The following is a 27,222-nucleotide window of genomic DNA, read 5'->3' as shown; positions in this document are numbered from 1 at the left end:
AGCTGGAAAGAAGGCAAAGGAAAGAAAGATAGGAGAGGACAACACCTCCCTCTCCACTCAGCTGTTTTTCATCGGCGCGCTTTTGGCCAACGCGGGTCTGCCAGCAGAGGGAAACCCGGCAGTGCTTGCTCCTCGCTCCGAGCAGCGACCGCTTACCTACCTGGGGGATGCCCGCCTTTCTCCTGCACTCTAGCTAGACCTGCGAAGGCTCATTTCGGCGGCTTTTTACCTCACCTAAATTGTAAGTACACCTCGTTTCTGCATTTCCAGCGTACATTATAATGTATTTCAGTGTAGGGGATTGTTTCCCGCTCGATGTAAGCGCCGGTCTTTCTGACCGCCCGGCTTTGGTGACCGAGTTTTGTCTGATGGTAGCTATCTTATGTTTGGCACTCATTGTTTTTCAGCAATGAATATTGCTTGCAGAAGCCTAACCGATTATATTTAGAAGCAATCGGTCTTTTTAAGGCCGGATATGCCTGTTCGATTTGGCGCGGTTACGTGAGTGCTGACTGGTCGCCCGTAACCGCGCCAAAATCTTGGCGGCAATTCGCCGCTCACCCCGCTTTTCCCGCCTTTGCAGATATTTCGGATGGAATAGTGACCCTGCCATCTCAGAAGACATGTCTAAAAGAAAGTGAGTCTCGGAAAAAGTACTCAGTTCTGGTTTTTTCAGCGGGAAATGCGGTTATTTGTGCTGTATTCACGAATGGGTTTGGCGGCATTGGGATTCCCTTGCTTACAGTGCGCTGTGGGTCTTTTCAGTGCAAAAACGACCCGATCAAAGCGATCTCGTGGATCTGCGGGTTCCATTATGCTTCGGAAGAAACGGCGGACACCGGTAACGATAGAGGTTAGTGAATTTTTTTCGATTTGCGTGCATAAGGCTTCGCGTGGGAAAAAAAAATAGCGGGGCGGTGCTACATTTTGGCGCTCAACGGACCTTGGTGTTGTGCCGCACATTTTGCTTTTGTGACATGGTGGGATGTTTGCTTAGCATTAAATTACTGAGAAATGCACTTTACATTAAGTTTTCGCTGGATGACCTCGTGGAATTTTCACTGAATATCAGCGTTTTCGTCCTACCATATTTCACCGGTATTAGGTACAATAGACCGCGAAGCCTCTCGTTCCAAGCCCCCTCATTACTGATCTCTGTGCGCTCAATCTGTCCTCTGTCTGAGCACCCTTCAATTTATTATTGATTGTGCAGAGCATAGCTCTGTTTTTTTATATCGATATTCTACGCATTAATTTTATCTGAATTTTGCTGTGCTGACGACATCCTTTGTGTGGCGCCATGCCCATACGGCATTCGGTGCGGTTATTCGTTTTTGTGCCTTGCTCCCGCAGTTTTCGTGCCTGCTAAGTTTTCTGCGTTTTCTCAAAATTCTCTGAGGTCGCAAGGAATGGCGATAGCGAGGAGCAAACACCTTCGGGCTTCTGCAGTAATGCCATACGATGGCCACATCAGCCGTTTACGCGAGGTGTAGTGCTTCGTTCAGCTTGATTTCCTCTGGTTCCCAAATATTTTTTTTTCCCGCAGTGGGCGATGAATTTGTGAAAATGTTATTGTGACTACATGTGCAGTGAAGTTCACCTTATGGCATCCGACTACGCACATTTTTGGCGTCTTAGAATTCGCTTCGCATGACTTCACGGTGTGCATTATATAATTGTAATGTTCGCAGTTATGCAGAGTGAAACATTTCTCGTTAGCAAAAACTTTCCTTGGTGGGTTTTTGAAGGATTCGGGTTGTAAGAAAACTTGGAAATTTTTATTTACTTTGTTGTAATCGCTTTCTTCTATGCAGCTTATTTGAGCGGCTTAAACAGTTCAGTTCTGAAGTTACTGTTACTTCCACACATTGCAAGTTAGGTGCAAAGTTTTTGATATTCATTTTGTTGCATACTGCCAGCCTGGATGTCAGGCCGTAGGCAGGAGTGGGTGGTACAGAATGAGGTACTATACAGCACCTTAATTCTTGCAAATGCTTTTAACGCAGGATATGCTATCTTCAGATGTCACTGAGAGCTTTGAAGAAGCACCATCAATGGAGACATCCTTTGGAACCCCGGATCGCAGCTCCAAGCCATACTTTGGCAGTGCAGGCACGCCAAAAAGCTACAGTCACTTCCGAGGCATTCATAGCCTTCCAACACCAGAGCCGCGGACAAGCCGCAATTCCCCACTTCCACAGTTCGACTGGGCTGACCAAGAGAATGTGTGGGGTCTGATGATCCGTAAAGACATCATTTACGTCCACAGTGCTTCAGTGCTTGAGAGGCATCCTGCTTTGCAGCCACGAATGCGTGCTATCCTTCTTGACTGGCTGATCGAGGTACGACTGGTTTGATTTGTACCTTGCATTATAGTATGAGGAAGACACTGGCATATTGCATGAAAAAGTTTCATATGAGCTGTGCATATTAAGAGGGAAGACTATGATGGAGCCGGCAAACTGTCTTTGAAGTTGTCTGGCTTTGTCCCATTGTCTTCTCTTGTATGTGTGTTTTTTGGCGCCTTTAAATATTTACAATATAAAGGGCAGTCTGTTAGGTCACTGTGCTGTGACAGTTTAATCATGGTTGTGCAGTGGTGGACTCTTTTTGAGGTGAACTTAATGCTTACCCACAACACAGAAACAGAGGCACGTTCTCCATTAGAGTATTCAAAGGTAAGCTAACATTATGTTGTTTATTTTCAGGTCTGTGAAGTGTACAGGTTGCACCGAGACACTTACTACTTGGCTCAGGACATCCTCGACCGCTATCTGGCCAAATCTTCCAACCTTCCAAAGAACCAACTACAGCTGCTTGGCATCACAGCTCTGTTTCTTTCTTCCAAAATGGAGGTGTGCTATGTTCACTATGTTCCATAACACTCACTAGTTTACAAATTCATGTTGTCACGTAATTGTTACTCTTGCCTGGCATACTCTCTTTTGACACGTAATGATCCCATGTATGCTGGCGGGATCCTGAATCTCGTCAGCTCATTTCCTTTGGACCTGTCTTCTGGTGTTAGCATGCAGTTTGCAATACAAGTGCAGCACTACTTTAAAGCCAGTTTTATAACTCAAGTGAAAAGGTGAGTGTTGTCAGAAGTGTATTGTAGCTGGAAGTAAACCAGCATCATGTCATTTGACTGAGCATTCAGGGTACTTGTGCTAGCTGCTGTGCACATGCCCCCTAGCTTTCAAGAAGGGTCTCAGAGGCCAAGAAGTGGTGGCATTAGCAAGATGGCTGGAGTCTCTTACATTGCTGTGTGTTTTTAGGGTGCCCTCATGGGAAGATTACTTTGGCAGCATAAGCTTTTTGCATCGAAACGTTGCCTTTTTTTACCACTGAACTGCATTCTAATTTACATTTTTTCCTTTGTTCAAATGTGTGAACTTAACTGTGGCATCATGGTTTATGAGGTAACCAAGCAGAAATTTTCTGCTTGTTGTCGTAAAGTATAAGACAAGAGGTGTTGTTTTGTCTGAACAGCATTAATTGCTGTTGTCTGTCTTTTTTTAAGAAAGCATGGCTTTATTAGCATGTACAGCCGGCCAAATCTTTAGCTGGCGTGTGCGACGGCCGCTTTTTCTGCGCTCCTGCGCTTTATGACGAAGCAAACCTGGGGAAAGCTCTATATTAAGCAGGGGTTTAGTGAGCCTCTGCGTAAATTTGATATCTTAGCAAGTTTGCGCCGTCATAAGCTGCAGGAGCACGGAAAACGCGGCCGTTGCGCATGCCAGCTAAAGATTTGGCTGGCTGTACCATGTATGTAACCCCCCCCCCCCTCATTTTTGGTTCATGATTATTTTTGTTTCCGATTAATGCTAATGGTAAAATGTTCTTTTCTTGGCACTTTCAGAATGGTGAGCTGCATTATTTGACCTGTCATTAATTTGTAATGGGCATGAGCAGGGTTTGTAATGCGGAAGGGGGGTAACAGATGGTTCGTTACGCTCACGGAGTAGATAAAAAGATGAGGTGAACGTAACAGGACAGCGGAGAGTTTGGTGGTGGCAGGGATCAGGAAGTTTGCAGGGGTTAGGTGGTTGCAGCTGGCTCGCAGGACAGGGTTAATTGTAAATCAATGGGAAAGGTCTTCGTCCTGTAGTGGATGTGGTTAAGCTGATGATGATGCTTTTCGTAGTGCTTCTTGATTGTAGTTTCTTCAAGTGTTAATCTCCTAGACTTCTGTAGGTGTATTTTCTTACATAACTACAGGCCAAATGACAGCATTTTTTATTTTTTTAAATATGCCTGCCTTTTGTCTGGGTGCATTTCCAGGAAATCTATCCACCAAAGCTGGCAGAGTTTGCTTATGTCACTGATGGTGCTTGCCAGGAGGCTGAAATTCTTGATAAGGAGCTGTCCATTCTTGTGGCAAGTGCTTTTTTTTCCCCCTCTTTTATGGTTGCTTCCTTTTGTGTGTGCATTTTTGTACATTGTTCTTTATTGTGATTACTGACCATGATTACTAGTTTAGATTTTTGGCTTACAGTAGCTTTTCAGTGTTACTACTTGCAGCTTGAATTAAACCTCTGTAAAGCTATATGTTAAATGTATGTTTAGGGGAGAAGGCCTAAAACGAAAATTTTCATTAATGAAGTCACAATTCCGAAATCTTCCGGAAAGTTGTATTTTTGTGTGCCGATTACAAAATTACAAGAGTACAAAATGTCTTTGTACTCTTATGTAACATGTTATACAAGTTTTTTTTTGTTGAAACCTTTCAGAACTGTTGCTGCAGTGAACTTGCTAAAACAAATCCCATTGGACATCATAGAATGCAGTAAGAAATAAGGGTAAAATTATCAGCCTAGCTATCATAGAACTTGTTATACTGTTTCAAAACTGCCACTTTTTGCCAATATTTATCTGTCTGGTGCCACTGTGGCAGGTGGCAGTTCAGTTAATCAGTGGTCATGAGAGGTTTCTCGGGAAGAGCGACCTGGGTCTCACAAGCCCACCAGCGGCAGCACCTGCCATCACATGGCAGTGGTGTATTGCTTTACCACTGCACTAGGAGTGGCATGAGGACTCGCAGCGATCCTTTGAATGTATTGAGAATGACCATTTCTGCATCTGTGGGCATTAACCTATTAATGCTACCGTATAATACCCTTAACTCTTTCCCTTCTGGGAAAAAAAATGTATTTATTTGTAGGTTTCAGCAGTTTTTTTTCTCTGTAGAAACTGCTGAATTTAAAATTTTATGCAGTGTACGAAAACAAACTAAATAAATGTACTTTTTAGGCTTGTAAGTTTAAATAGTGAATTGCACATTACAACAGAAAATTTTATTTACCAAAAACAAGATTTTAGAGAAAAAAATCTTGGTGGCTGCATTGGAGCGCGGCCACCTGTGTTCCAGGCTGGTTTTCGTCATTGCTGATGTGGCATTGGATCCCGATGAAAAGGCATCTTGAGACTCGCTGCTGCTTCAATTGTCGATAACATCAATTGCATAAAAACCAGTAATCCTGAGATTTGCAACATTTTAGAGTGTGCGTGTCACAAGAAGAGGCCGCCAAGCGACTTTAACGCTATTGCATCATTGGAATGCATTATTAAAAAAATTCCTCCTTGCGGGGGAAAAAACGTACATCGAAAATGAAACTTCGGTTGTCAAACTACAAGCCAGTTGGCGTAACGTGCCCATAAGCAACACAGAAGGATCTGAAGTCGAGCAGCAAAGTAGTGCGCCACTGGGTCTTCGCAGCTTGTTAAAAAAAATGCCACCTCAAGGGAAACAAGAAAACTGCATCAAAAACTGAACTTTTGTTCTTGGTAGCGTGCTGTAAGCAACGCGGAAGGTTTTGAAATCTGTGCACAGAGTCAGTTAGCAGGCTAATGGAGCTGAATGGGCGTGGTAGGGAAGGAGTTAAGGCAAAGCCAAAGTCCGATTTCGCCGATCTTTGTCTGAAACCTGCTCGACCTTGAAAAATCGAAATCAAAGTGCTAGTGCACTTTATTTGCATTTGGCCTAACCAGGCTAAGTTGTTCGCCATTTTCTGTAAGTAAGGATTTAAAAGTACATAAGGATGCTGACCTTTATTGGTTAAAACCGAATGTCAAAAATTGAATTTGGAGTACTTTTGTGGTTTTCTTTTTTTAAACTTAAAAGTCCAACCCCTACATACACATATAACTCAAGGTCCAAGACTGGCAGGATAAGATTATCTTTATTGCATTCCTTGATATCAAGAAAAACCAATGGCACACATTTTAGCAAGTTCCTTGCAGCAAAATTCCTAAAAAGCTTGCGACAAGTGCATATGCAACCTTCAAGGTACTCGTTTACAAGAAATGAAATGGCATATTTAGAATGGGGACACAAAAATACATGTTAATATGGTTACTTGTGTGCAAGTAATGTATATAGATCTACCCTGTCCTTTTTTGGTATCGCTTCTATCTGTACTTCCCCTACATATCTTCCTGTCCTTTTCATTCCAGCCAGCCGCAGCTTGGGTGCTTTAGTTAGTAGACAGCGATTGTCACAGCCAGCACCATGTTTTTCTTCCTTTTTTATTTTTATTTTATAATAAATCACTACTACTACAGTTACTTATATTCCATAATTGTGACTTACTAATAAAATTTCTGGGGTAAGACCCTCTTTACCCTTAGGGCAGGGGGCGGCCCCACACTGCCAGCGGCGGCCGGTTTTCACAATGTTTGCACGATCTCTGCAGCTCTCCTGCTTTATCTCATTTGCAAAATCAATCTGTTTACTTATCAATAATATGTGTTAGTGTTAATGTTGGTAAGCATGGAGTGAGCAAAGTATCGCATAAAACTACTTTTGTTTGACTTGCCTGCATTTGTCAAGTTTTTTGACAAAACAACTCCACTGAAAAGAGCTGCTTCTGCAGCATTTCGAACAGAGGTTGATCTTGTGATCGCAGTAGCGGTTTTTGGCTCTAATGGCTAGTTATTTAGAATTTATGCTCTAAAAAGAGACCAGAAATAGCACAAATGACACATTAGAGGCCCTATAGCTTGTCTAATTGAGAAAACAAGCATATTTTGCAGAGAGTGTCCATCTTGGCATAAGTATGCCTTGTCGTTCATGCATTCCTTCTAGTGCTGTTGTTCTTTGCACATAGCTTTCAGTGGTGGGCAGAGGAGTGCTTGGCTGCTGGTAACAATCCCCTCCTTGGCAGGGGGTTAGCGGAGATTTCCTTGTGTGCCTGGCAAGCTTGCAGCTCCTGCTCTGTGGGATACCCCAAGCAGCATCCAGGTTTAGCTGGCATAACAAATTCGGGCTGGTTGGTTTCATATGTACATTTAGTGCAAGACAACAAGGACCACAGACTAAGAAGACAGGATGAGTGCTCGTCCCATCTGTAGTCCTTGTTGTCCTGCACTGCTGTGTATATTTAGCTGGCAGTTCATATGGTAACAATGACGTTCCTCTTGGCTCCCAGCTGCACGTTGAATGCGGGGTATAGGAGGAGGCAGTTTCACCGGTTGGTGACATCATGGACATCCTCCACAGTGAGCTCCCCGTTCTGAATACTACTTAATGGCCTTTTGTGCTTTTCTGCAGGCTCTCAATTGGGACCTGACACCTGTGACTGTCAATGGGTGGCTGAACACGTACCTGCAGGTCGCTGCCAAGAAAGAGAAGAGGAACAAGGAAGATGAAAATTTTCTATATCCAGGATTCTCAGCTTGCTCCTTTGTACAAGTTGCACAGGTGTGCTAAATACTGGTGCATTCTTCCCTTTGTTTCTGTTTTCTGGCATTGTTCAATCCTAGCATTAATGTACACAACCTGAAGCCTGTTGTTTTGTTATTTCAGTTGGTGGATCTATGCATGCTGGATGTAGACTGCCTACAATTTACATACAGTATTATTGCTGCTTCAGCAATTCATCATATGATGTCTCCAGCTCTGGCATCTGCTGTTTCTGGTGAGCTTGCACTGTTTCTACACTAGGTCCAGAGTTGTTGACTAAATGACTGGATGAAACTTGAAAGAAAAGTTCCATACATGTGGCTTAGGCATATCATCTGCTTTTTCTTGTGTTGTCATATTATTTAGTTGCATTTTTACCTTACGGCAGGGCATCATTTGCCTGGAATTTTTTTTCTTCGTGATCATATTGAAGTAGTTTCCCTGAAATGTTATATAAATCCACCTTTTCCCCTTTTTGGTTCTGCATTTGGGACAGAAACATTCTTTGCCTACAGAACTGCATGTTGCCTTGTCCATTGTTGATGGGCCATGCTGTGCTGAGCAGTTTGAAATCTCATTTTACTAGAGCAAGGCCACATGAGTGACCATTGTGTGCACCAGCTTGAACTAAGCAAATTAACACTGGGCGTTTTTTGCAGTAAAATAGCTGCTTGCGAGCTGTGATGCAACTGCTGTTGTTTCAAAGCCTGACGCACAATAAATTGATTGGATAAGAAGTTCTTAAGTAACCAAAGGCCTACTGTAGATTTGTGGGGGAAGAATACATTCTAATGCAGACACATTTCCTTGCAGGCTACAAGAATGTTGAATTAGCTTCATGTATTGAATGGATGGTACCTTTTGCTACGGTCATCAAAGGTTTAAAAGAGACAACTGGAACTTCTGGGAAGTCTGGACACGAGATACAAGTTCATCATGTCAATCTCCAACTTGTGGTAAGTAGAGCTGATGGGCTGTTTTATTTTTACCCACTCTTTATTTTATGGTGTATAATAAAAACTTAAGTATCACTAGAGGCCTTACATCACTTTTATGCCGAGGATCTGTTATTCTGCCGCTTTCTTCTTTGGGTTTTTTTTTTTTGAAACTGAGATAAGTTTAACGTAGTATATCCTGTGCTTTATTCTGTATCTATACCTATGAGCTTCTGTTATTTTGCCCTTAATTGCAGCCATTTAATTTAAGCCTGTTCCATTTGACATTCTCGGATCAGGCATTAGTAACTGTCAATCTTTGGTGCAGCACACTGCCTTGCAGAGCCCACGGTAGAGTCAAGGTAGCTGGCCAGTTATGATGTTGTTTTGTGTATGGTCTGCTCCAACGTGCTCCAACTTGTCAGAAGAGTGCTGTTGGATGTCCTCCTATCTTTGCTGCTAACACTTGTATCTTCATGTGATGTGAGCTGTTACTTAGACAGATCTGAGCTCTTGTTGGAGCCAACCTGGTAAATAGAAATAGTGAACAGCACAGGGCTGGTGCTGTGCGTAACTATAAATTACCAGCTGAATAGATTAACTTTATATGTGATGTGATAACTCCATAAATAGTGTGATGGTACAATCATTTTCAAAAGTATACGGCACCCATGGCAGCTATGGGGCTGCACTGTGGTGCTGCTATTTCTGGTACACGCTTGCAGCGAGGATGTGTCGAGCGATGGTGTGTATTACATGTGATAAATTTCTTGTGCGGCGTTCAGCTGCTCTGCTGCTGATGGTCTCGATGAGGGAGCACACTTCGCACTGCAGCAGCAAGTGGAAAGCCTCATGGCATCAAACCTCTGTGGTGTGTGGTGCTAAAGCTCCGTTTCGTTTTTCATTGTGGCTTGTTCTTCACATTAAGCTAAAGTGCAGTTTATTACCTTGACTCTTGAAGTACGAGCTCACCCCCCACAGTGTTTTGACCATCAAACATGGGCCGGTAGCATCTAAGCAACAATTTAGCTGTGCTCCTTTCAAAAGCAGCACGATTTATGCTGTCATACCGTCGCAATGAGCAAGTGTCAGAAATAGTAGTGCTGCGGTGTGGACCCACAGCTACTCCTGCTACGGGCGCATTGGGCCTTGTATTTTTGAAAATGATTACATTGCAAGTACGTGCAAACACTAGCAGAACAATGCAGTTAAGCCTGGATACAATGCAAGTGAGAAAAGTCTGCAATTTTTCATTACATGCAATTGTTGCGTGAAGGCTCGAGAGCACAGTGGAGAACAGAAACGAAAATGAGAAATATATGTTTGTGAAATTGCCTGAAAAATGTTAGTAAACCTTCACTACTCGGAAGTCGTAAACGCGACAAGACGTTTTGCAATCGCGTTGGTGACTCAACTATGGCAGCAACCGTTGCCACCTCTGTTGCGGCTTGCACGTCTCTACGAGTGGCGTGGAGGAGCTGGAGGCACAATGGCCAGACTCGAGTGGGCTTGGTCGCGCTGCCACTGCTAGACTGGCCATGAAGGCATCTGCATGTTCTCACTTTCTGTGTGTTTGCCCACCGTTGCCCCGAGAGATTGTCAAAAGAAATATGGTAATTTAAACTTGAAAGCATTCTGAGTTGCGAAGTGGATATATGAAGAGCTGCCGGAAATATCATAACTGATCATCAGAGAAGGTGGAAATTTTTGCTGCGGATTTTTAGGTTGCTTTTCTACAAAAAAAAGTTGCAAAATTTCATCCCATTGGATAATAATTAGTGCCTAGAATAGATCTGAAAGAAGGTGAAAGAGGAAATAAGTGATGAAAACTCCCAGGCAGTCATGGTGCCTGGTTACTGTACAAACAAGACTTAGAATCCTTGACCATTTTGACAAGCAGAACTAATTATATAAGTTATGTAAACCTGTATGTAATCTTTCAACAGGAAAAGGCACTCTGCCTGAAGAAAGAAGCCAATGCATCCTTGGAATCCAAGCGTGACAAGGTGACTAATGGCAGCAATGCAGTTTTGGGACTCCTCACACCACCTCCTGTTCAGTAATTTGCCTAGGGTTGGCTGATGCTTTATTTGTCAGGCCATGTTGCTATATCTATTGTGTTTAATTTGTCAACAGCACACCTCTGTGTAAAAAAATAGAGAACACATCTTGCTGAGCAAGGAAATGTGACCAGAGTATAGTTGCACTTGCATGTCTAGTCTCAATTGTCCTGGCCGACCTTGTTGTATGGCTGTTACAGCTGAATGAGTTTTCTTTTTTTCACTTAAGTGAGGAATTCGGCTCAATGGTGTGCACATACTAATAGCAAACGAGGTGTTTTGACCTGCCTGTCTACTTGCAAGTTCTGGTTGCCTTCTTTTTTGTAGAGTTTCTTCCTAGGAGAGCAACAAAGCTCTTGCAAGTCTGTGGAAAGCTGGGCATGTACAATTACCCATTCCATGCTCTTGTAATCATGTAAATAGATACATTCTGTATCATTTGTGTAACAGTTTTGTGCGAATGTATTTGCCAGACTTTTTAGATTGTCTCGGCAATCAAGCTGTGGCAAGACAAGCTTGATATCAAATTGTGACTCGCATGTGAAAGTTGCAAAAATGTCAGTTTTTTTTTTTTTTTTTTTGAGCTCATGTTGCCAACATTTTGTGCCCTGTTCATTGTGGTGCACCCCATGCGGTGCCGTTTCACTGCCACTGTTGAGAATTGCATTGAAGAATTGTGCTCAATCTTTTTGGTGTATTGCCAAGCAAAGGGGGCCAATTTTTATGCATTGCATTGTTTTTTTGTTCCCGAAGCTCACTGTATTTTCACTGCCATCAGCCATGAGGCTCCATGTTGGTACACTTTTGCTGCACTGTTTAGGGACAGCTGATCCCTTTGAGATCTCAAATGTTGTGCCATTTAGAATGTATTGCCCACATGTGCCTGGCTGGCGGAAGTGCCCAGTCATGACCAGTTTTTTTTTTTGCTCTGCTTTAGTGCTTCCTATATACAGTGCGTTTGTGCTGGGAGGCAGGAAGCTTGACACAGTTTCACCCTGTATTTTACTTGCACCTTTGCTGTTACAAGTTTTCTCGCATTTGCAGCTTTGCAAACTGCTATTTTACTTGAAATTGTTATTTTAGTTGTTCAGAATGGTGCCCACTGATTTCTCTTGAGTATTATTTCAGAGATGTACATATCGTGCGTCCAGGCGTTTGCTGAAGTGACCGGAGAGTCAGTCTTGTTGGCTGCATGTGCCCATGTGCAAGGCCTTGCAGTAGCATGTCCTTGTGCACAATGGGGTGACTGGCTCTTGCAAGTTCATTTTGAGCTTGAGCTTGGAGCGGAAGAAGTGGATCTGCACACATTTACATTTTGCTTTTCAATGGATTTGACAGATTTTGTATTTAAGGTAATCGTAAGCTTGCAGCAGACTTTTTTTTTTTGTACGCTAGGGAAGTTTGGTACAAACAGCACTTGGTGCAAAGATTTTCAAATGCATTGTGACGATTAGTAATGTGCAATAATCAACTTATTGCTGCTATCATTTCAATAGTGTGTGGGTTTCTTGTGTCTTCCAGTCTACTGCATTAAGTTGCGAAGCCTCTGGGGGCTCACTGTTTCACATCATACACCTTCGCAGTTGGTGGCCTTCAAGTGGATGTACTTTCTTGGTGCCCATCATATTGTCTATCAACTTTGTATACTTTTTAGGTTCTTTGGTTTGGTCACCTTTTGGAGTCATTTATGGTACCAATACGCAATCTGTGGCATTGAACACTATTTGTAAACTCGAATAGTGAATAGTGAAGGTGAATACTATTTTTATGATGCATTTGAAATAAAGTTGTGATCTCTGCATAGTATGCCATTTAATTCCTTCATTAAGCAGTGTAATAATACAAAACGTGCACTGATGAACAAGTGCTTTTCCAATAAGAAATCTTCTGCTTACCACTCTTCAGTGTGTCAAAATTCCACAAGAATACAAGCAGCTTTAGTGCTGAAATTTAGTGACAAGCTTTGAAAAATGCAACCCTGCAGTCGCTCCTCAGTCTTTTATTCTCCCTCGCGTTGGGTGTGGCTGTCCTGCACCTCCCCAGGTATGCCTTGGATGCCATTTTTAATGCATGAGTAGACGTTTCTGTATCAAAACAGGAGAGGAGGCCAGCAGAATATCCTCGCCAACATGCAACAATTTTTTTCTGCAGCTTTCATTAGTTTCAGCTCCTAGAAAACGCATTGGAGGAGTGGCCAGTCGGGGTTGCTTGGGGTTCATATCCATTTGAAGGAAAATTCTACCTCCTTTCGCTTGTTATAAACCATTTTGTTATAGTGAGGTTCAACTGTATGTTGTACTCTGTAGTTTAGACTAATAAAAAAAAAAGGTTTCAGTTTCAACAGGCAGCATAGCTAGAGCACCGTAATAACATTTTCATATTTAGTAGGCACCCAGGCAAAAAAAAAAAAAGGGTCCAATTCTGAAATTCCTGATTGTTTTTGGAACCAACTGTATACAACTGGAATGTGCAATCAGTTCTACATGTGCATTTGAAATTTAACAGGATCCTGTTATTAAGATTGAAACAATCGGAATGTCCAGCTGGTTCCAACTGCGTATTTGGAACCAACTGAAGCCCGTAAGAACTGCTGGCTCTCACCTGAAGTGGGAGCTTGAAACGGGCCACATGCAAGCACGCATGACATAAACCATAGGAGCACAAAGCCTGAAGACATGACACAAAACCAGTGTGTTCAATATATGTCTACTCAAATAACTTTTTTCTTCAGGCTTATATACACCATTCATTGGACCTTCCTCCTGAAGCCAGTGGCGCTGGTCCGTTTAGTGAAATTGTTGTATTTAATCACGACTGCAGAGATGGTGGAAATGATTAAAACAAGTCGGCAGATTAAGTGGCTATTATCTTTTCTCCAAGAACCTCATTATTTCACTGTTCTGTGCTTGTACAGAGCACTGCATATCTCAGTCATGGAAATCATTGGCTTCCAATTGGGCTTTCCAATGGAAGCTGTAATTGTAATCGACTGAAAGCTCCAATTTAAAGGTAATCCAAAGGGGAAGGTTGGATTCATCGTATGCCAGCGATTTGGCATGGAAAATCACCCTCAAATTTGTCATGTGGTTTCACAGCGCCAGCAGCTGCCCAAGGCTACGCACTCGATCCATGTCCACATGTGAAAAGGGTGCGAAGGGTGCCGTTAGAAGAACACAGTTTGATATATCGAATGTTCTGCTGAACAATGTTTCTGGAATACTTCTGCACAGGATTTTTAAGGCTATGTTCTGACTGTTCGATGTATAACAATAATTCAATATATATATGGACCTCGACTGTAATGTCAAATGGTTTGATTTATGGAGTTTAACGCCCCAAAGTGACTCAGGCTACGAGATATGCAGTAGTGGGGGCTCCGGATAATTTCGACCACCTGGGGCTTTTTAGCGTGCACTGACATCTCAAAGTATATGAGCCTCTAGCAATTTGGCTTTATCGAAATGAGACCTCTGCGGCTGGTATCGAACCCTTGTCTTTCGGGACAACAGAAAGGCACCATAATCTGTGAGCCACCGCAGCGGCTGTAATGTCAAGTGTACTGTCATGATTTAGTATAAATGAAAGTGCCAATTTTGAATCGCATTCTCTCATTTTGAAGCCTGATGCATGGGGAAAAGCAACAGGCAATTTCTAGGTAAGCAAGTTGTTGCACTCCTCACCATGCTGTGCCTACATTTGCAGATGCCATACATACACCAGACATACTGTTTGGCGTTTAAATGTTGTAAAAGTTAGCCAAATATTAAACTACAAAAAAATAGAGGCAGAGATATTTATCATGAAGCATGCTTTCTATGGTACAGCAGGTGTAGAACCTAGTTGACCTAGTCTCAAATAATTTACATTTTCAGAGAAAAAGTCACAAGATGCTCAAGATAGTTTTTCTAAGGTTACTGTGTAAAAACGAAAGCATGCCACTGGTTTGTTTCCTTTTACAGCATCAGGGATGAGTGCGCATTAACACTCACTTTTAGGGAGGAGATTTGCAATTGCAGTCACCAACAGTGCCATGCACCATTACCAATGCCTTCAACAAATTTCACTCTTATAGGGAATGGGAACCTACATATATGAGCAAATGCTTCCTGACGTGATGCTCCTCCACATGTTTGCACATTTTGTTATGAAGATGCATTGCTTAAATGCGCTTTCGAGGCATGTTATAGGCAAAGTCAATGAAAGAAATGCTGAAAATCAGTTTTCTATGGTGTCACAGGCAAGTGATATTTTAGTGCTTAGATGAAAGTACTTTCATACATATTACTTTTCCAGCTTCCAGATGAGTGAAAGGTCACAAATATCATCACAGAGACGGGTGCTTTAACCTAGAATGCCTGGAATGCCACATGTCGCAAAACTAGTAAATTTTCATAATCAGATAGTGCCACTAAATATTTTTCCATTTCACAGTTTCTTCAGTACGGCAATCTATTCTATTAGAGGGCGTTACACTTTCTTGCAGCTCAATAGCCAAGGAAGGTTGGTTTGAAGCATCTTTTCCAAAGATTACAAGACTGAAGTACCTAAACCATGTTTCAGGCATAATTTAAAAATACTGCCATGCGTACCACTGCACTATCTTGCTGCTCTATTTGGCTCAATTCATGAAACAATGTAAAGGAAACGAATACCATAAACACAAGGCAACACCACTGTAAAGATTGAAATAAGTCCTTGCCATCTCTTAAGAATACAGTAGCACTTTTCCAAATTCACATTTCCAGTATTCCAGAGTTCTCCTGATCAAGCCTTCTGCAATCACATGTGGCAGTAGGTACCAAGCATCTCATTTAAATATGACACAATGTTTCCTGCAGAACAATTAAGTCCCAACTGTGTGTTCCTATTCAGTCCAGTAGTCGCAAGTTAATTGCTAAAAAATGCAACCTTAAAAGCTGGTAGCATATATACTGCACCAAGTGTAGGTACTTCACCAAATCCAAACAGTAAACAACAGTTTTCTAATCTGTAGTCTACTGTGTGTCTAATCAGTGAAAACTGCTTTCAGTTACGGCAGAGTTCCAGGAGTTTTTACTACCCATTGCAGATAGTCCAATGTTAAGGGAATCCTCCAAGGAGAAGTAAATTTCAATCAAGGAAGTAATTGCTCATTAGCATCCACCTGAGCACAGCTATATGGCTAAAGAAAAGCTGTACACTTTTCTCAGAAACTTCATTGAATAAAAATTAGTCCCGGTATGAAGCTCCAACCAGGGGCCACCACCTTTCTGGGGCAACCACTCTACCAGCTAAGCTAACCAGGATGGCTTGCAGATGGTAAGGTGAGGCTGAATGGATCAACAATTTTTGAAATGAGAATGGCATTAGTCCAAAGTGTAAGGAAAATCCGTTCAGGTTAGCTTAATTGCTAGAGTGACTGCCCCATAAAGGTGGTAACCTGAGTTCAAGCTCCATAGCAGGACAAATCTTTCTGCAGCTGCTAAATTCCGAAGAAATCAGCCTGCATTCTAGATGATACTAATGATTAATAATTCCTTGATTCCCATCGAAGCCACTGCTCACTGGAAGCAAAATACATTGTCAGTGCTGGGATTACCTCCCCCTGTATATTTCATTTCCATGGTAACTATAACGACAGACACAAGCAGAAAACAATGTTTTGCCTGTCACATTTTTATTCATCAAGAAAAAAAACTTATGGAAGATTTCAAAATGCACAATGAAGATGCCTGCAGAATGCAAAATATATCTATCAATTCCCAAGCACCATGTTTTAAAAATAAAAAGAAAGGGCAAAGTAGAATAGAAGCCTGCAAAGCAAAATAAAAAGGCTAATACAGATCCTTTGTCTCACACTAGACCTTACCATAAATTTCCAATAAGTTAGTTTAAAATACAGAATTTAACACAAATCAAATTGCACCAATGCACCTTTAAATAGCTTCCCTCTATAAAATTTGGGGCCCCTTTTGCCAAATTAAAATACAAGTGACATAAGTTACTCTAGAAGTCTCAAAGTATGTACAAGCTGTACATGGAATGCATTTGTTTTTGTATACAAAACAACAGACAGCAGACAGTGAATTTTGCATGCAGATATAAAGATTACTCACATTGAAATTTTGCACACTAAAAGCTTGCAGTACTTAGAACTTACACTTAACAGGAACAATGTGCATCTGTACAAATTTCTAACACGTGGGTTTCACTGTCGAGCAGTCCAAGACTAGTGTTTTATAAGACTAGCATGGTTCTGTGCATATCTATCTCAACAAATATTGCTCACAAGCTATAATACATATCCACTGTGTTTAGTGGTCCACAATTTATTGGTCCCAGTATGCCAGAAAAACCATAATGGTTATAGCTACAATGATGCGTCCAGATTATGTCAATCTATCAGGAAATTTGTTCACACTCTTTCACTTACAGTTGGTTTTTCCTGATATACTTGAGACAGCAATCAAACAGTACTGTCAATATTCAAGACCAGACCACACCATAAACATAATACGCTACAGAAGTTGTAGCATGAAATAACATTTCTACTCCAAGTACTAAATACAATGCACCCAAACTAATGCCAGCCAGCCAACAGAATAAAAAAACGTACCACATGCCCACGGTTCCTTTTAATAATTAGGTACCACGGCACTAGCGTACAGTTACACTGTGTAATGAGGGCAGATGCATAAAAATGAAGTGAGTTCATTAATATGCATAACAGCAGGTGATTTTTGGCACTGACATTCTGGCACACCATTGGTTATTTTTGTGTTCCATACTTTCATGAACTGTCCAAAGTGAACTAATTAATTTTTTAGATTTGGTTTATTGGGGTTTAACGTCCCAAAGCAACTCAGGCTATGAGGGACGCCGTAGTGAAGGGCTCCGGAAATTTCAACCACCTGGGGTTCTTTAACGTGCACTGACATCGTACAGCACACGGGCCTCTAGAATTTCGCCCTCATCGAAATTCAGAACAACAGGATAGAGCAAGGACTTCTCAGTAACAAAATTAATTGTAGAGTGTTGACATATAACACAGCGCTAGTTCACCAAAAAGTTATTGTTGAAGCTCCATTGCATGAATAAATGGAAGCTTGCAGCATGACTGAGTGATGTGAATCTGTGTGTCTGGGACAGCATGTCACAGATCATGACCACAGGTGCACCTCTGCATCTATGAGGTAATTGTTAGTACGAATGAATGTAAAAAAAAAAGAGAGCAATTTTCGGCTTTATCTGCATATTATGCAGTGTCTTCACAACACAGAGTAGATCCGTAATGGCAGATGCAAGTCTTTTGAACCACTCAAAATACTAATAACATCAATTAGAAATTTGATCCACCACTATCCCCAGCATGTTAAAGGGCAACTATGGGAGTCTTGTAATCAGTTTCACTTGATGACTGCATTGGTTTACTCTCTATATTACAACAAGTCATTTCTTAAAAACTAAGAAAAATGATTTCAAGCTAGCAGAAAAACTTGGGTGCATGTCCGAGTTGATGCTTTATAAATAATGATTAAGCAACAAAGACATCATGTAAAATATTGGCAGAACCCTGGTACGCGTGCCGAGTGGCTAAAATAGCAACAGCAAGCGATGACTGCATGCAGGAAATCTCGGCTGACCAAATAGAAGCCTGGCATGTCTTGCTCAGCAAGCCAGGAGAGGGCACCAATGTGCAGGTAATGTATGACGGATCAGAAACGCAGTGTCATAGAAATGAACAGTCTTAAGTAGTAAGCTGGTTATATAATTTTTAATAATTAACTTTTTAACTTGTAGAGTTAGGCAGCTAGTTGAAATTAGAGATTTTTAGCTGGCCGTTACTAATAGCCATATCATTAACAGAATTTTGAAAAAGCGATTACCCTTGACGCTATGGCTTGAAAAAATTTGTTTTTTTCACTAGTTACATGCACTGGAAAGGTTGCTTTGCCTGCACACTTCTCGAAAGTGCATGTATTTTGGCACGATGTAGGCAAATTTTGTTGAGCCACAGCACCGAGGATAACCGCATTTTCAGAATTCTAAAAACTGATATGGCTATTACTAACGACCGGCTACAAATCTCTAATTGCAACTAGGCGCTTAACTCTAACAGTTAAAAAGTTAATTATTAAACATTTGTTAACAAGCTCACTACTTAAGAAAATTCACCGGCTTTCCGGTGTCTGCCAACACGGCAATATTCTGCCGCAAAAGCCATATTTTTACCTCAAAAAGCCCATTTCTGAAAATTTTTGAAAGTCTCCCCTGAAACACCTGGTATATTAGTGAAGTATAAGGACCTTCAAATAAACCGATGTAGTTGCCTTTTAAGTTCACTACAAAGCAATGGCCTCTCCCAGTGATCTTCAATCACTGCTGTTCTGCAGCGACCCTAACCCTGCTAACTTTCTAACCACATCATTCCGCTTCAATTCCCTGCACTCCTGAATTATCTACCAGTTCACCTAGTATCAGCTCTGTCACTTTAATGGGCCTAATCTGGTTTACTATCTGCTCTACGCATCACATCTTGCTAAAATATGTTTCTTCCTCTAAAATTCAGAAAGAGTATCATCAACTCACATTTGTACTCATATTCATGATGCCTTTCAACATTGTGCCCATAATTTTCCTTTCCATCACTTGCTGCGCTGCCATTAGTTGGTCAAATGTTTAGGGGACCCCAGACCAGGACAAATTTTTCTTTTACTACGAAGTGTCTGTGGAAGCTGTATAACTTTCCCTTGTAGCCATATGGCTGCGCTAGGGTGGACGCCAATGAGTAATCTTGCTCCCTTATTGCACTGCCATTATTTGTCTCATTTCAAGCATATTCGCTAGCCTCCAAATTCTGGCCTCATAGGTGTGTGTACTGGCAGAATGCATTTGTCATATACTTCAGAGATTGAAGGCCTGCTCTTCATCACATGCGAATGCCTGCCGTACATATTTTTCTGTAGTTTCTCACTCAGTATCTACATCAACTGATACTATTTAGTCCTTATAGATGAACTCACTCACTGTTTCCAATACCTTGCTACCTAATCTCAACTGTTGCTGCAGACAGCTGGATGTTAATTTTTATCTCTGTCATATTAATTTTTCAGTCTACCTTCGCATTTTGCCCATTCAGATCCTAATTCACTGGTATTTCATTATATGCCTTAATTCATTACCTGAACTACTTATCAGGCAAATTACATTTGAAAACTGGAGGTGAAAGAGGAATTTTCCTTCAGCTCAAGCTTCACCTTCTGAATGATGCTTGTGAAAATGTGGCAACAGGAGACTGTGTCCCCAGAAGCAAGACTTCACCTTGCTGTATTTTTCACCACTCTTTAAAGGCGTGTGGTTGCTTTAGAGCCCTGCACACATTTCTCTCCATACTCAGGCGCGAATTTATAAGAGGTGGGGCCACGTAACACCAAGCAAAAAATTTTCCATAAGGAAACTGCATTGGCCCCCATCTTTTTGAAGAAAAAAGCCTAAGAAAAGTATTGTGCCCATGAGCCCGCACCCACCTCCAGTTGTCCACAAATCCACCCCTGACCTATTTCCATACCATTTAATGCCTTGATTATTGAATGCCTGCATGACTACTAATGTTTGCACAAATAATTTTCGTAATTTATGAATGTGACCTGTTGCCGAGGCACCCCTTCAAAAACCAGCCTGCTCCTTGTGCTGATTGATAGTGTTGCCTTGGCTATAATAAAAGGTTGGACTTTTCGGTTTTTATTTTTACAAAGTTCAGCAGACCTTTTTCAATGTTTATTTCAGAAGAGAATTTTGTTTTTTATTGCCGAATATAATTTTCCAGGTGAGCATTACCTTTTTTTTTTTCCGTGATATATGTGGCTCCCCTGCGCACTCAAAAGTCAAGTTTAGTTTCACTTGTCTTGTTTGTAAGAAAGAGCTGTTCATGCAAAAGTAATTAATGCACACCAGTGGTTGTAATATAAAACACTATCGTGTTAAAGAAAAGCGATGATGTGGAAATTAAGTGATCAGGCCGTAACGTAAAAACGTAAACACAAGGTTATTTTTAAAACTAGACTGTGCAAAAACCAAGTAAGAGAACAAAAAATAAGCAAAAGAAGCATGGGAGCAACACACTTGCCTCGCCTAGGCAAGTGAAAGTAGGCTTTTCTGTCTTGTCTCCGTCATACCGGAATAACAGCTTTATCTAGCTGCAATAAAAGCAAGCGTATTGGCTGCTTGCAGCACATTGCTCACTGATTCAGTCATGGAACGAAATGTGAAAACAGCAAATGCTTCACAAGAACATATGTGCTATGCTATATTACATTACATATTACATGGGGTGTGCCACATATACATTACATGGAATTTGCCCAAACCTGGTAAATAATTTATAACTGAACTTCTTCTGTCATGCCTTTTCTGTCCTGGTCTTAGCAGCCGAATGGGGCTATGATTACAAGGTTGACTTCAGGTAAAGTAAAGCAAGAAAATTAAAAAAGAAACTCCAATATAATTGCTCTTTCACATTACTCTTACACCAGCCTACCCCAAAAGCCAGAAAGATAACACATGAACAAGCAACTACGACATCATAGGTTCTTTACGACTCATGTGACCTGAAGTTGACTTTGATGTCATAGCCATCATTTGGCAGCTGAAACCTAAACACAAGGAAAAATTCAGTGTTAAATTATTCACCAGGTGCAGGTGAATTTCATATGGCGGTTTATGCTTAATAATTCCTTGAGCACCATTACAAAGAACACAGTAACCAAAATTTGGTGCCTGCTCCCCCTTTATAGAAACATCTTGCACATATCAGATAGTAAACTAAGAGGTTTGTACTTTTTCACTTTTTAAGTCACCTTTACAGTGCATCAGTAATAGAGTATTAGCATTCGTCTACATGTTTGTTACACGTGAGGCTAAAAGGTATTGCATATGCAAAGTGGCAAACTTTCCAAGGTCAGTAACTCAGTCACCTTTCCCTCAAGAGGGTGCTTGTAAGCCCTTCTTTCCTCCTTTGTTGACGATGAAGAAACTTTCCCGTGCCCATATTTTTTTCCCCACACTCTCTCATATGTTAAAGCAACACTATCAGCCATGACACTGTAGAGGAAGGCACCTGATGTGGAAGGATAGCGGACCACCTGATGCTCTTTAAATGAGCACTGAAATCTTAGTACATTAGTGTTTTTACTCTCTAACACCAATCAAAGTACAGCTTCCACAACTCGGATCAAACTTTTTCGAGGTTCAAGGCTTTCATGCTCTTGTGGTTTTTATTAAGTTCTTTGATTCCTCTGGAGGGCTTAAACTGTCTATCACATTCACCTTACCGTGGGCCTCGCAATTTGCGAAAAATACCCTCCCAAACACCACGACCGCAAAAAAAGAGAGAAAAACAACGAAAGAGGAGACAGAAAGAAACTGTTTTGTTTACACATCCTCCCGAATTTTCGCGACCCCAAGGTCAAAGGATGGTCATGCCTCAATTTGCTTGTCACTTTGCTAGCTTGTAACTGGGATGCCTTTCTCCCTCAGCTTTTGCCCAGTTGCTCCTTCTTTTTTTTCTTTTCCTTTCTCATTTTTGGTTTTTCTTTTTGTTTTTGCATTGTGTTCGCTTTTTATGCACAAGCTGAACACAGTCACGGTTTCGAAGTGTGCGCTTCTGGAGCTGCCCTCGCGTGGCGCCAACAGTGGATTTTGCAGACAGTGAAACATTGTTTTATGAGTCTTGCGAGCAAGATAACATCCCGTGATTAAAGTTGAGCGTATCTCTTGTCAAACCATGCTAGATGCAAACAAAAAAATGCATATTTTCTAGTTTTTTCATTATTTTTTGTTTGGTCCCTGAGACATGGCCCACCCGACTTTTTCTATGAATTTCAGGTAGTGGAGGTGGGGGGGTATGACTTGAGATATTACGGTAGGTCTGGTTTTCATTCACTGTTTCTAAACTAAACTATCCTTGTCTGGACTCATATGGAACGCCTATTCTCAGGAAAGAGTACCAACTCCTTCATATATTCTTTTTTTTTTTTCCCATGTAAACTGGCTGACCTGCTTCTTCCCGACAACTCAATGTCACTTCCCAAACACAGACGAACGCCAGACCTGCTCATTCTGTGGCCATTACAGTTTATCTCGCTCAACATCTGTACTCCCATTTTTAACTTGCCATTTATTCACTGAAAGACATGCCCATGCATAGAAAATTCATGATGTCATGTGCTCCACAAAAGTGTTCAAGTGTCGTTCCTTCCTAGCACCACTGCCACAAGGAACAAGCTACCACAAGACACGGACAACTGTGAGAAGTACGATTCCAGGTTGTGCTGTTTTGCACATATCAAAGTACACTCATTTTTCCTGCACATTCTGTACTTGTGGTATTCTTGCACAACCTGCTAAGCACGTATTGGTGAGCGAGTTGGTTTGACATTGTTACTAAAAGGCACCCAAAAATAAATGGCAGATGGAGAAGACACTCGAGACACACATGTAGGTGCCTACGTGTGTGTCTAGTGTCTTCTCCATCTGTCGTCTATTTTTTGGTACCTCTTAGTGAGACTGTACAACCAGCATGTATATTTTCACGCACTACCCGCGCATGTTCCTTCTATGGTTTTCTTTCTAGCCTATTCACAATGTGTATATTACATTTACCCCCTGCAATAATGGCTGCTGGCCACTGCTGAGACAGGCACAAAGTGTGAAACCTATTCCAATTTTGGTTTCTCTATCCAGGCTTACAAAGGCTGAATTTCTGTTCTTAGATTTATGGAAGAAAGCAGCATTAACAACTTTCTTTTACTGCACTGAATTTTTTCTGTTTTGTTTCATGCCAGAGCTTTGAAACAAAATTTCACAACCTTGCCAGACTAAGGTGCCAAATAACTACCAGCTAGCATGGCACAACAGTGTCAGTGAAGCTCATCAGATAACCAAAAAATATGGCATTTGTATTCTTTTATGCATGCTGACAATAGTAACTATGTTGCTATAGCCACAGAATCTCCAAACACATCTTTTTGCAAATATCTACTACCTGGATATCTGAGCTTCATTTGTGTGACATCATGCATAGTCTGTGTGACCAATTTTTTGTGAACTGCAGGCCATTCACAAAACCTGAGCTTTTTACAGTATTCATAATTCTTGAGGAACTCATTCAGTTAAGCCATTCATGTAAACAGGGATGGCCAGCAGCCCTCCCCTGCTATACGTAGAGCGTAGGCTAGTTTCCTACTGCCTGTTTTCCAGTCAGCTGTTTTCCACTTTTCCACCTTCACTGAAGTTGCCCATCATCACGGTGTACAACATCATTACTTTCTTCACTGTCAATTCAATATTCTCACAGACCACTTCAACCACCTTGTTATATAACATGACTAAATGTTTATGTATACTACATTGGCCCTCTCAAGCTTCATTATGACACCAGACACCATAATATTAATGCCAAGGTGTTTTGCTCCCTACTACTTCATGGATCATGAGCCTTACTCTGCATTCTCACCTATCGGTAAGGCCCCTGTTACACAAGCACTGCCTACTGCTCATTTTTTTAAATAGCTCACTAGTCCTTTTAAAGGGGCTGCAAAACACTGCTTGGGGGATACTGGCTATACTTCAGGTGGATTCTTTATGTTACATAGATGCTGACTTAAAAAGAATGACAGGAATCGATGCACAGGAACGGGAGTTATTCAATGAAGAAATTTCAAAACACAAGCAAACAAAACGCTGCCCTCAACTCGATTTTGGTGGGGCTTCCCACTCCTATTTCGCTCTCCCAATGACGGCACCTGGCGCAACCAATCAAAACAGCCTGCCAGAGCACGTCGCGGAAGTTTGCACTCCATAGTTGCCTGCTCTCTGTAACTCGTTCTTGCTGAGACTGGCAGCGTCGTTTCCATGCCAGAGCCCCTGGTGGTGTATTTTTATTTTACTTGCTTTGCAGGGCCTTTATCTAAGACAAACAAGCTGTTTTTGTTGATCTAATATAAAACACCGACAGCTGACAAAATGTGTCTCTATTTATTCACACAATTTGCAGTATATTTACTGTTTGTCAATCATCAAGCTCGCACCAGGTGATGTCATATCCGTTTTCTAAAACTCGCCACTGTGTGGGGACACCATCAGAGCCATGAATTTGTTTTTGGGAGGACATTAAAATATTGAAAAACGGAATATATGCGGTATTACCGACGCTAATAGCACCACTGTAACTCACTGTATGCGATCAACAGGAAAAACAGTCAACTAAGATTGTGTTTCTGGGCCCCTTTAAGCTCGCCCATGATGTCTTCATGTATGACAGCTCTTCTAGCTATCCCAAGTACTAGCCTAAATCCTAGGATATGAAAAGGTTCTAGAATTGAACACTGCCAGGTTTAGTCTTGAATGCACAGCCTCTACTGTGTTGTGCACCTGTGGGGCAGCCAAGTTGCTGTTCTGGAGGGGAGGGCTTTTCTTGCCACTGAGTGATCCTCTCTACTGTGGTTACACCCAGACTAGCACAGCATCACTGGTCCTCGAAGTTTTAGCCAAGATCACACACCACCAAAAAAGTTTTGTTTTCATTCATCAACACCTGAAGCAAACTAGGGGGCCTTGTTTTCAGTTACTAGCCAAGATGAATGCTACTTAGCATTTTTACCTAGGTATATCCAATGCATGTAGAAGGGCCATCAAGCCTTTAAATATTTCATTTCAAGGTTTGATGGAAAGAAGGTTACTACTAGGTGTGCCACAATGTCATTGATGGAAATTTTGTGCGTTCATTACAAAAAAAGAACCAGTCTAAATTTGATGTCTAAGTTTTCGCTTTGCAGGCACCATATGCCACAAACATTTATGACACTATTACGAATTATAATCCCATCCATGTCCATAAAAATAAAAATAAAAATAAGGGTTTCAAAACTGTGGTTAAAAAAAGAGAGACCAATCACAAGAGACAATGCACTGCTAACACTTACAAGATAAACACACAATTGCTTCCCAAAATCTGTTGATCCCACTGGCTACTGGGAAAATTCACCCTACAGTGTTCAACGGACCTGCAAAATGCAGGCTCCTAGAGAGTTTCAACACTTGGACACACACACACAAGAACACGGAGTCCCAATAGAGGTTCGCAGCACTTGGCTCATCACAAATGCGCCGTTCGTTGAGTCTGCTGTCTCCTAGTCAGTGGCTGCATTTCAAAATGACAAACTTCTTCATCACTGTCTTCACTGATTGCATTCAGCAGATTTTGCTTTGACCCCATATGCTCGTAAAGGGTATTCTCTTCCGCTGAAATAAATTGTTATAACAAAAAAGCACACTGCGATGTTAAAAAAATCTACATGACGCATTTCTATGCAAGTCGCCAAATAGCAAAGATGAATGAACCGTACATCACAGAAAAAATTCCTGATGTGCTCGCTGCTCATCAATAAAAAGGTCTTGCTCCAGGTTTAAGAGAATTCACCGAGTTCAATGAGACAAAGTGCGGACAATCTGCTGCCACTAGACGTCATTACGCAAAGTCAGACTCCTTTTTCTTATTAAAATTCTAACGAAACAGTAAAAATGTGAAATGTGACATCATATGCTGCTGTTCTCTTTGCCTGGTCATTCATCTTGCACACAGCAGACCGGAATAACCTCACACTGCGCATTGTTACTAAAACCAATTTCAACCAAACCTTAAGAACTTGCGCTCAATACCAATAGTTATAATCCAATTTCCTTTTGTTCACAAGTTATGCTAATTAATTTATCTTCATTATCTCTTATTTGATGTTTGCCAACAATCAGATATGATTTGGAATCTGTTTGTACAAATGCCCTTATTTGTTGTTTGCCAACAATAATATATGTTCTGGAATCTGTTTTTCAATCTGTCCTTTTTTCTGCTGCTTTATACACTTATATATTTGTTTGCATTTGTCTCTTTATATCCTTATATTCTGCACTGACTACAAAGTAAGTTTTTATTTTGGGATGCATATTTGAACAAGTGACCTCTCTCACCCCAAACCATGTAAGAGAGCCCTCAGGGTGTAAAGGTGTTTGCATATTATATGAAATGAATTCATTAAATAATGTGACATGTTAAACCCAATTAAAATTTAACAGTGAAAATTACAAAAATTACATCACTTTCAACCAACTCTTCATCAAGATTTCAGTTCAAGCAAGACATCTAAAGTTGTATGTCACTTTGAATCAAACATGGTGCAAAGAAGAAAAGGTGAAACAATATTCTGTGTGGTTAGTGTGGGGGAAAAGTTATTTGACACCCTTCAGCAATCATCAAACAAGCAATGTGTGTGCAGATGCGTAAAAGATCTGACACAGCCTTTGTGCCATGTAACTTTTCTTTTGTCTGCATCTTTTGCACTGGTGGTTCATAAGGGTTCAAAACAGGCATGTATCTAAACCCCCCCCCCCAAATTAATGGTATTTGTTAAAGCACACCTTCAACAGAATATGAGAGGTTATGCACCCATTATAAACTAAAGGGAACTCAACAATACTCTATGAACGGCACACAAAAATTTCACAACCAGAA

At 41.2% G+C, this 27,222-nt stretch overlaps 2 protein-coding genes across 6 annotated transcripts in view; one reads left to right on the top strand and one right to left on the bottom strand.

The window, feature by feature from the left end:
- CycE (cyclin E) lies at window positions 1-12,480 on the top strand. The gene is made up of 10 exons (XM_089580956.1): window positions 1-241; window positions 584-637; window positions 766-853; window positions 2,007-2,342; window positions 2,709-2,855; window positions 4,285-4,380; window positions 7,553-7,702; window positions 7,808-7,919; window positions 8,498-8,640; window positions 10,566-12,480. The coding sequence occupies exons 2-10, from the start codon at window positions 624-626 to the stop codon at window positions 10,680-10,682; spliced, it is 1,203 nt and encodes a 400-aa protein (XP_089437082.1). The 5' UTR covers window positions 1-241; window positions 584-623; the 3' UTR covers window positions 10,683-12,480.
- LOC149351633 (solute carrier family 35 member H1) overlaps window positions 11,778-27,222 on the bottom strand; it is a 55,554-nt gene continuing 40,109 nt past the window's right edge. For 2 of the 5 annotated variants that reach the window (XM_089580953.1, XM_089580952.1), the window contains one exon: window positions 11,778-25,958. In XM_089580953.1, coding sequence (XP_089437079.1) covers window positions 25,908-25,958 — 51 coding nt within the window. In that variant the 3' untranslated portion in view covers window positions 11,778-25,907. The remainder of the gene's footprint in view (window positions 25,959-27,222) is intronic. The other 3 variants (XM_089580954.1, XM_089580955.1, XM_089580951.1) reach the window with 2 other exon arrangements.

This window comes from Amblyomma mixtum, chromosome 3 (genome assembly GCF_055824585.1).
Source record: "Amblyomma mixtum isolate Tamu chromosome 3, ASM5582458v1, whole genome shotgun sequence".
Taxonomy (NCBI): domain Eukaryota; kingdom Metazoa; phylum Arthropoda; class Arachnida; order Ixodida; family Ixodidae; genus Amblyomma; species Amblyomma mixtum.
This window is presented reverse-complemented; position numbering and strand designations above follow the sequence as displayed.

What these genes read in the sequence shown, in the direction of transcription:
- CycE (XM_089580956.1), top strand. An exon ending in CCTTTGTACAAGTTGCACAG is followed by an intron (nt 7,703 to 7,807) that starts GTGTGCTAAATA and finishes TTGTTATTTCAG; the next exon opens with TTGGTGGATCTATGCATGCT. An exon ending in ATGTCAATCTCCAACTTGTG is followed by an intron (nt 8,641 to 10,565) that starts GTAAGTAGAGCT and finishes ATCTTTCAACAG; the next exon opens with GAAAAGGCACTCTGCCTGAA.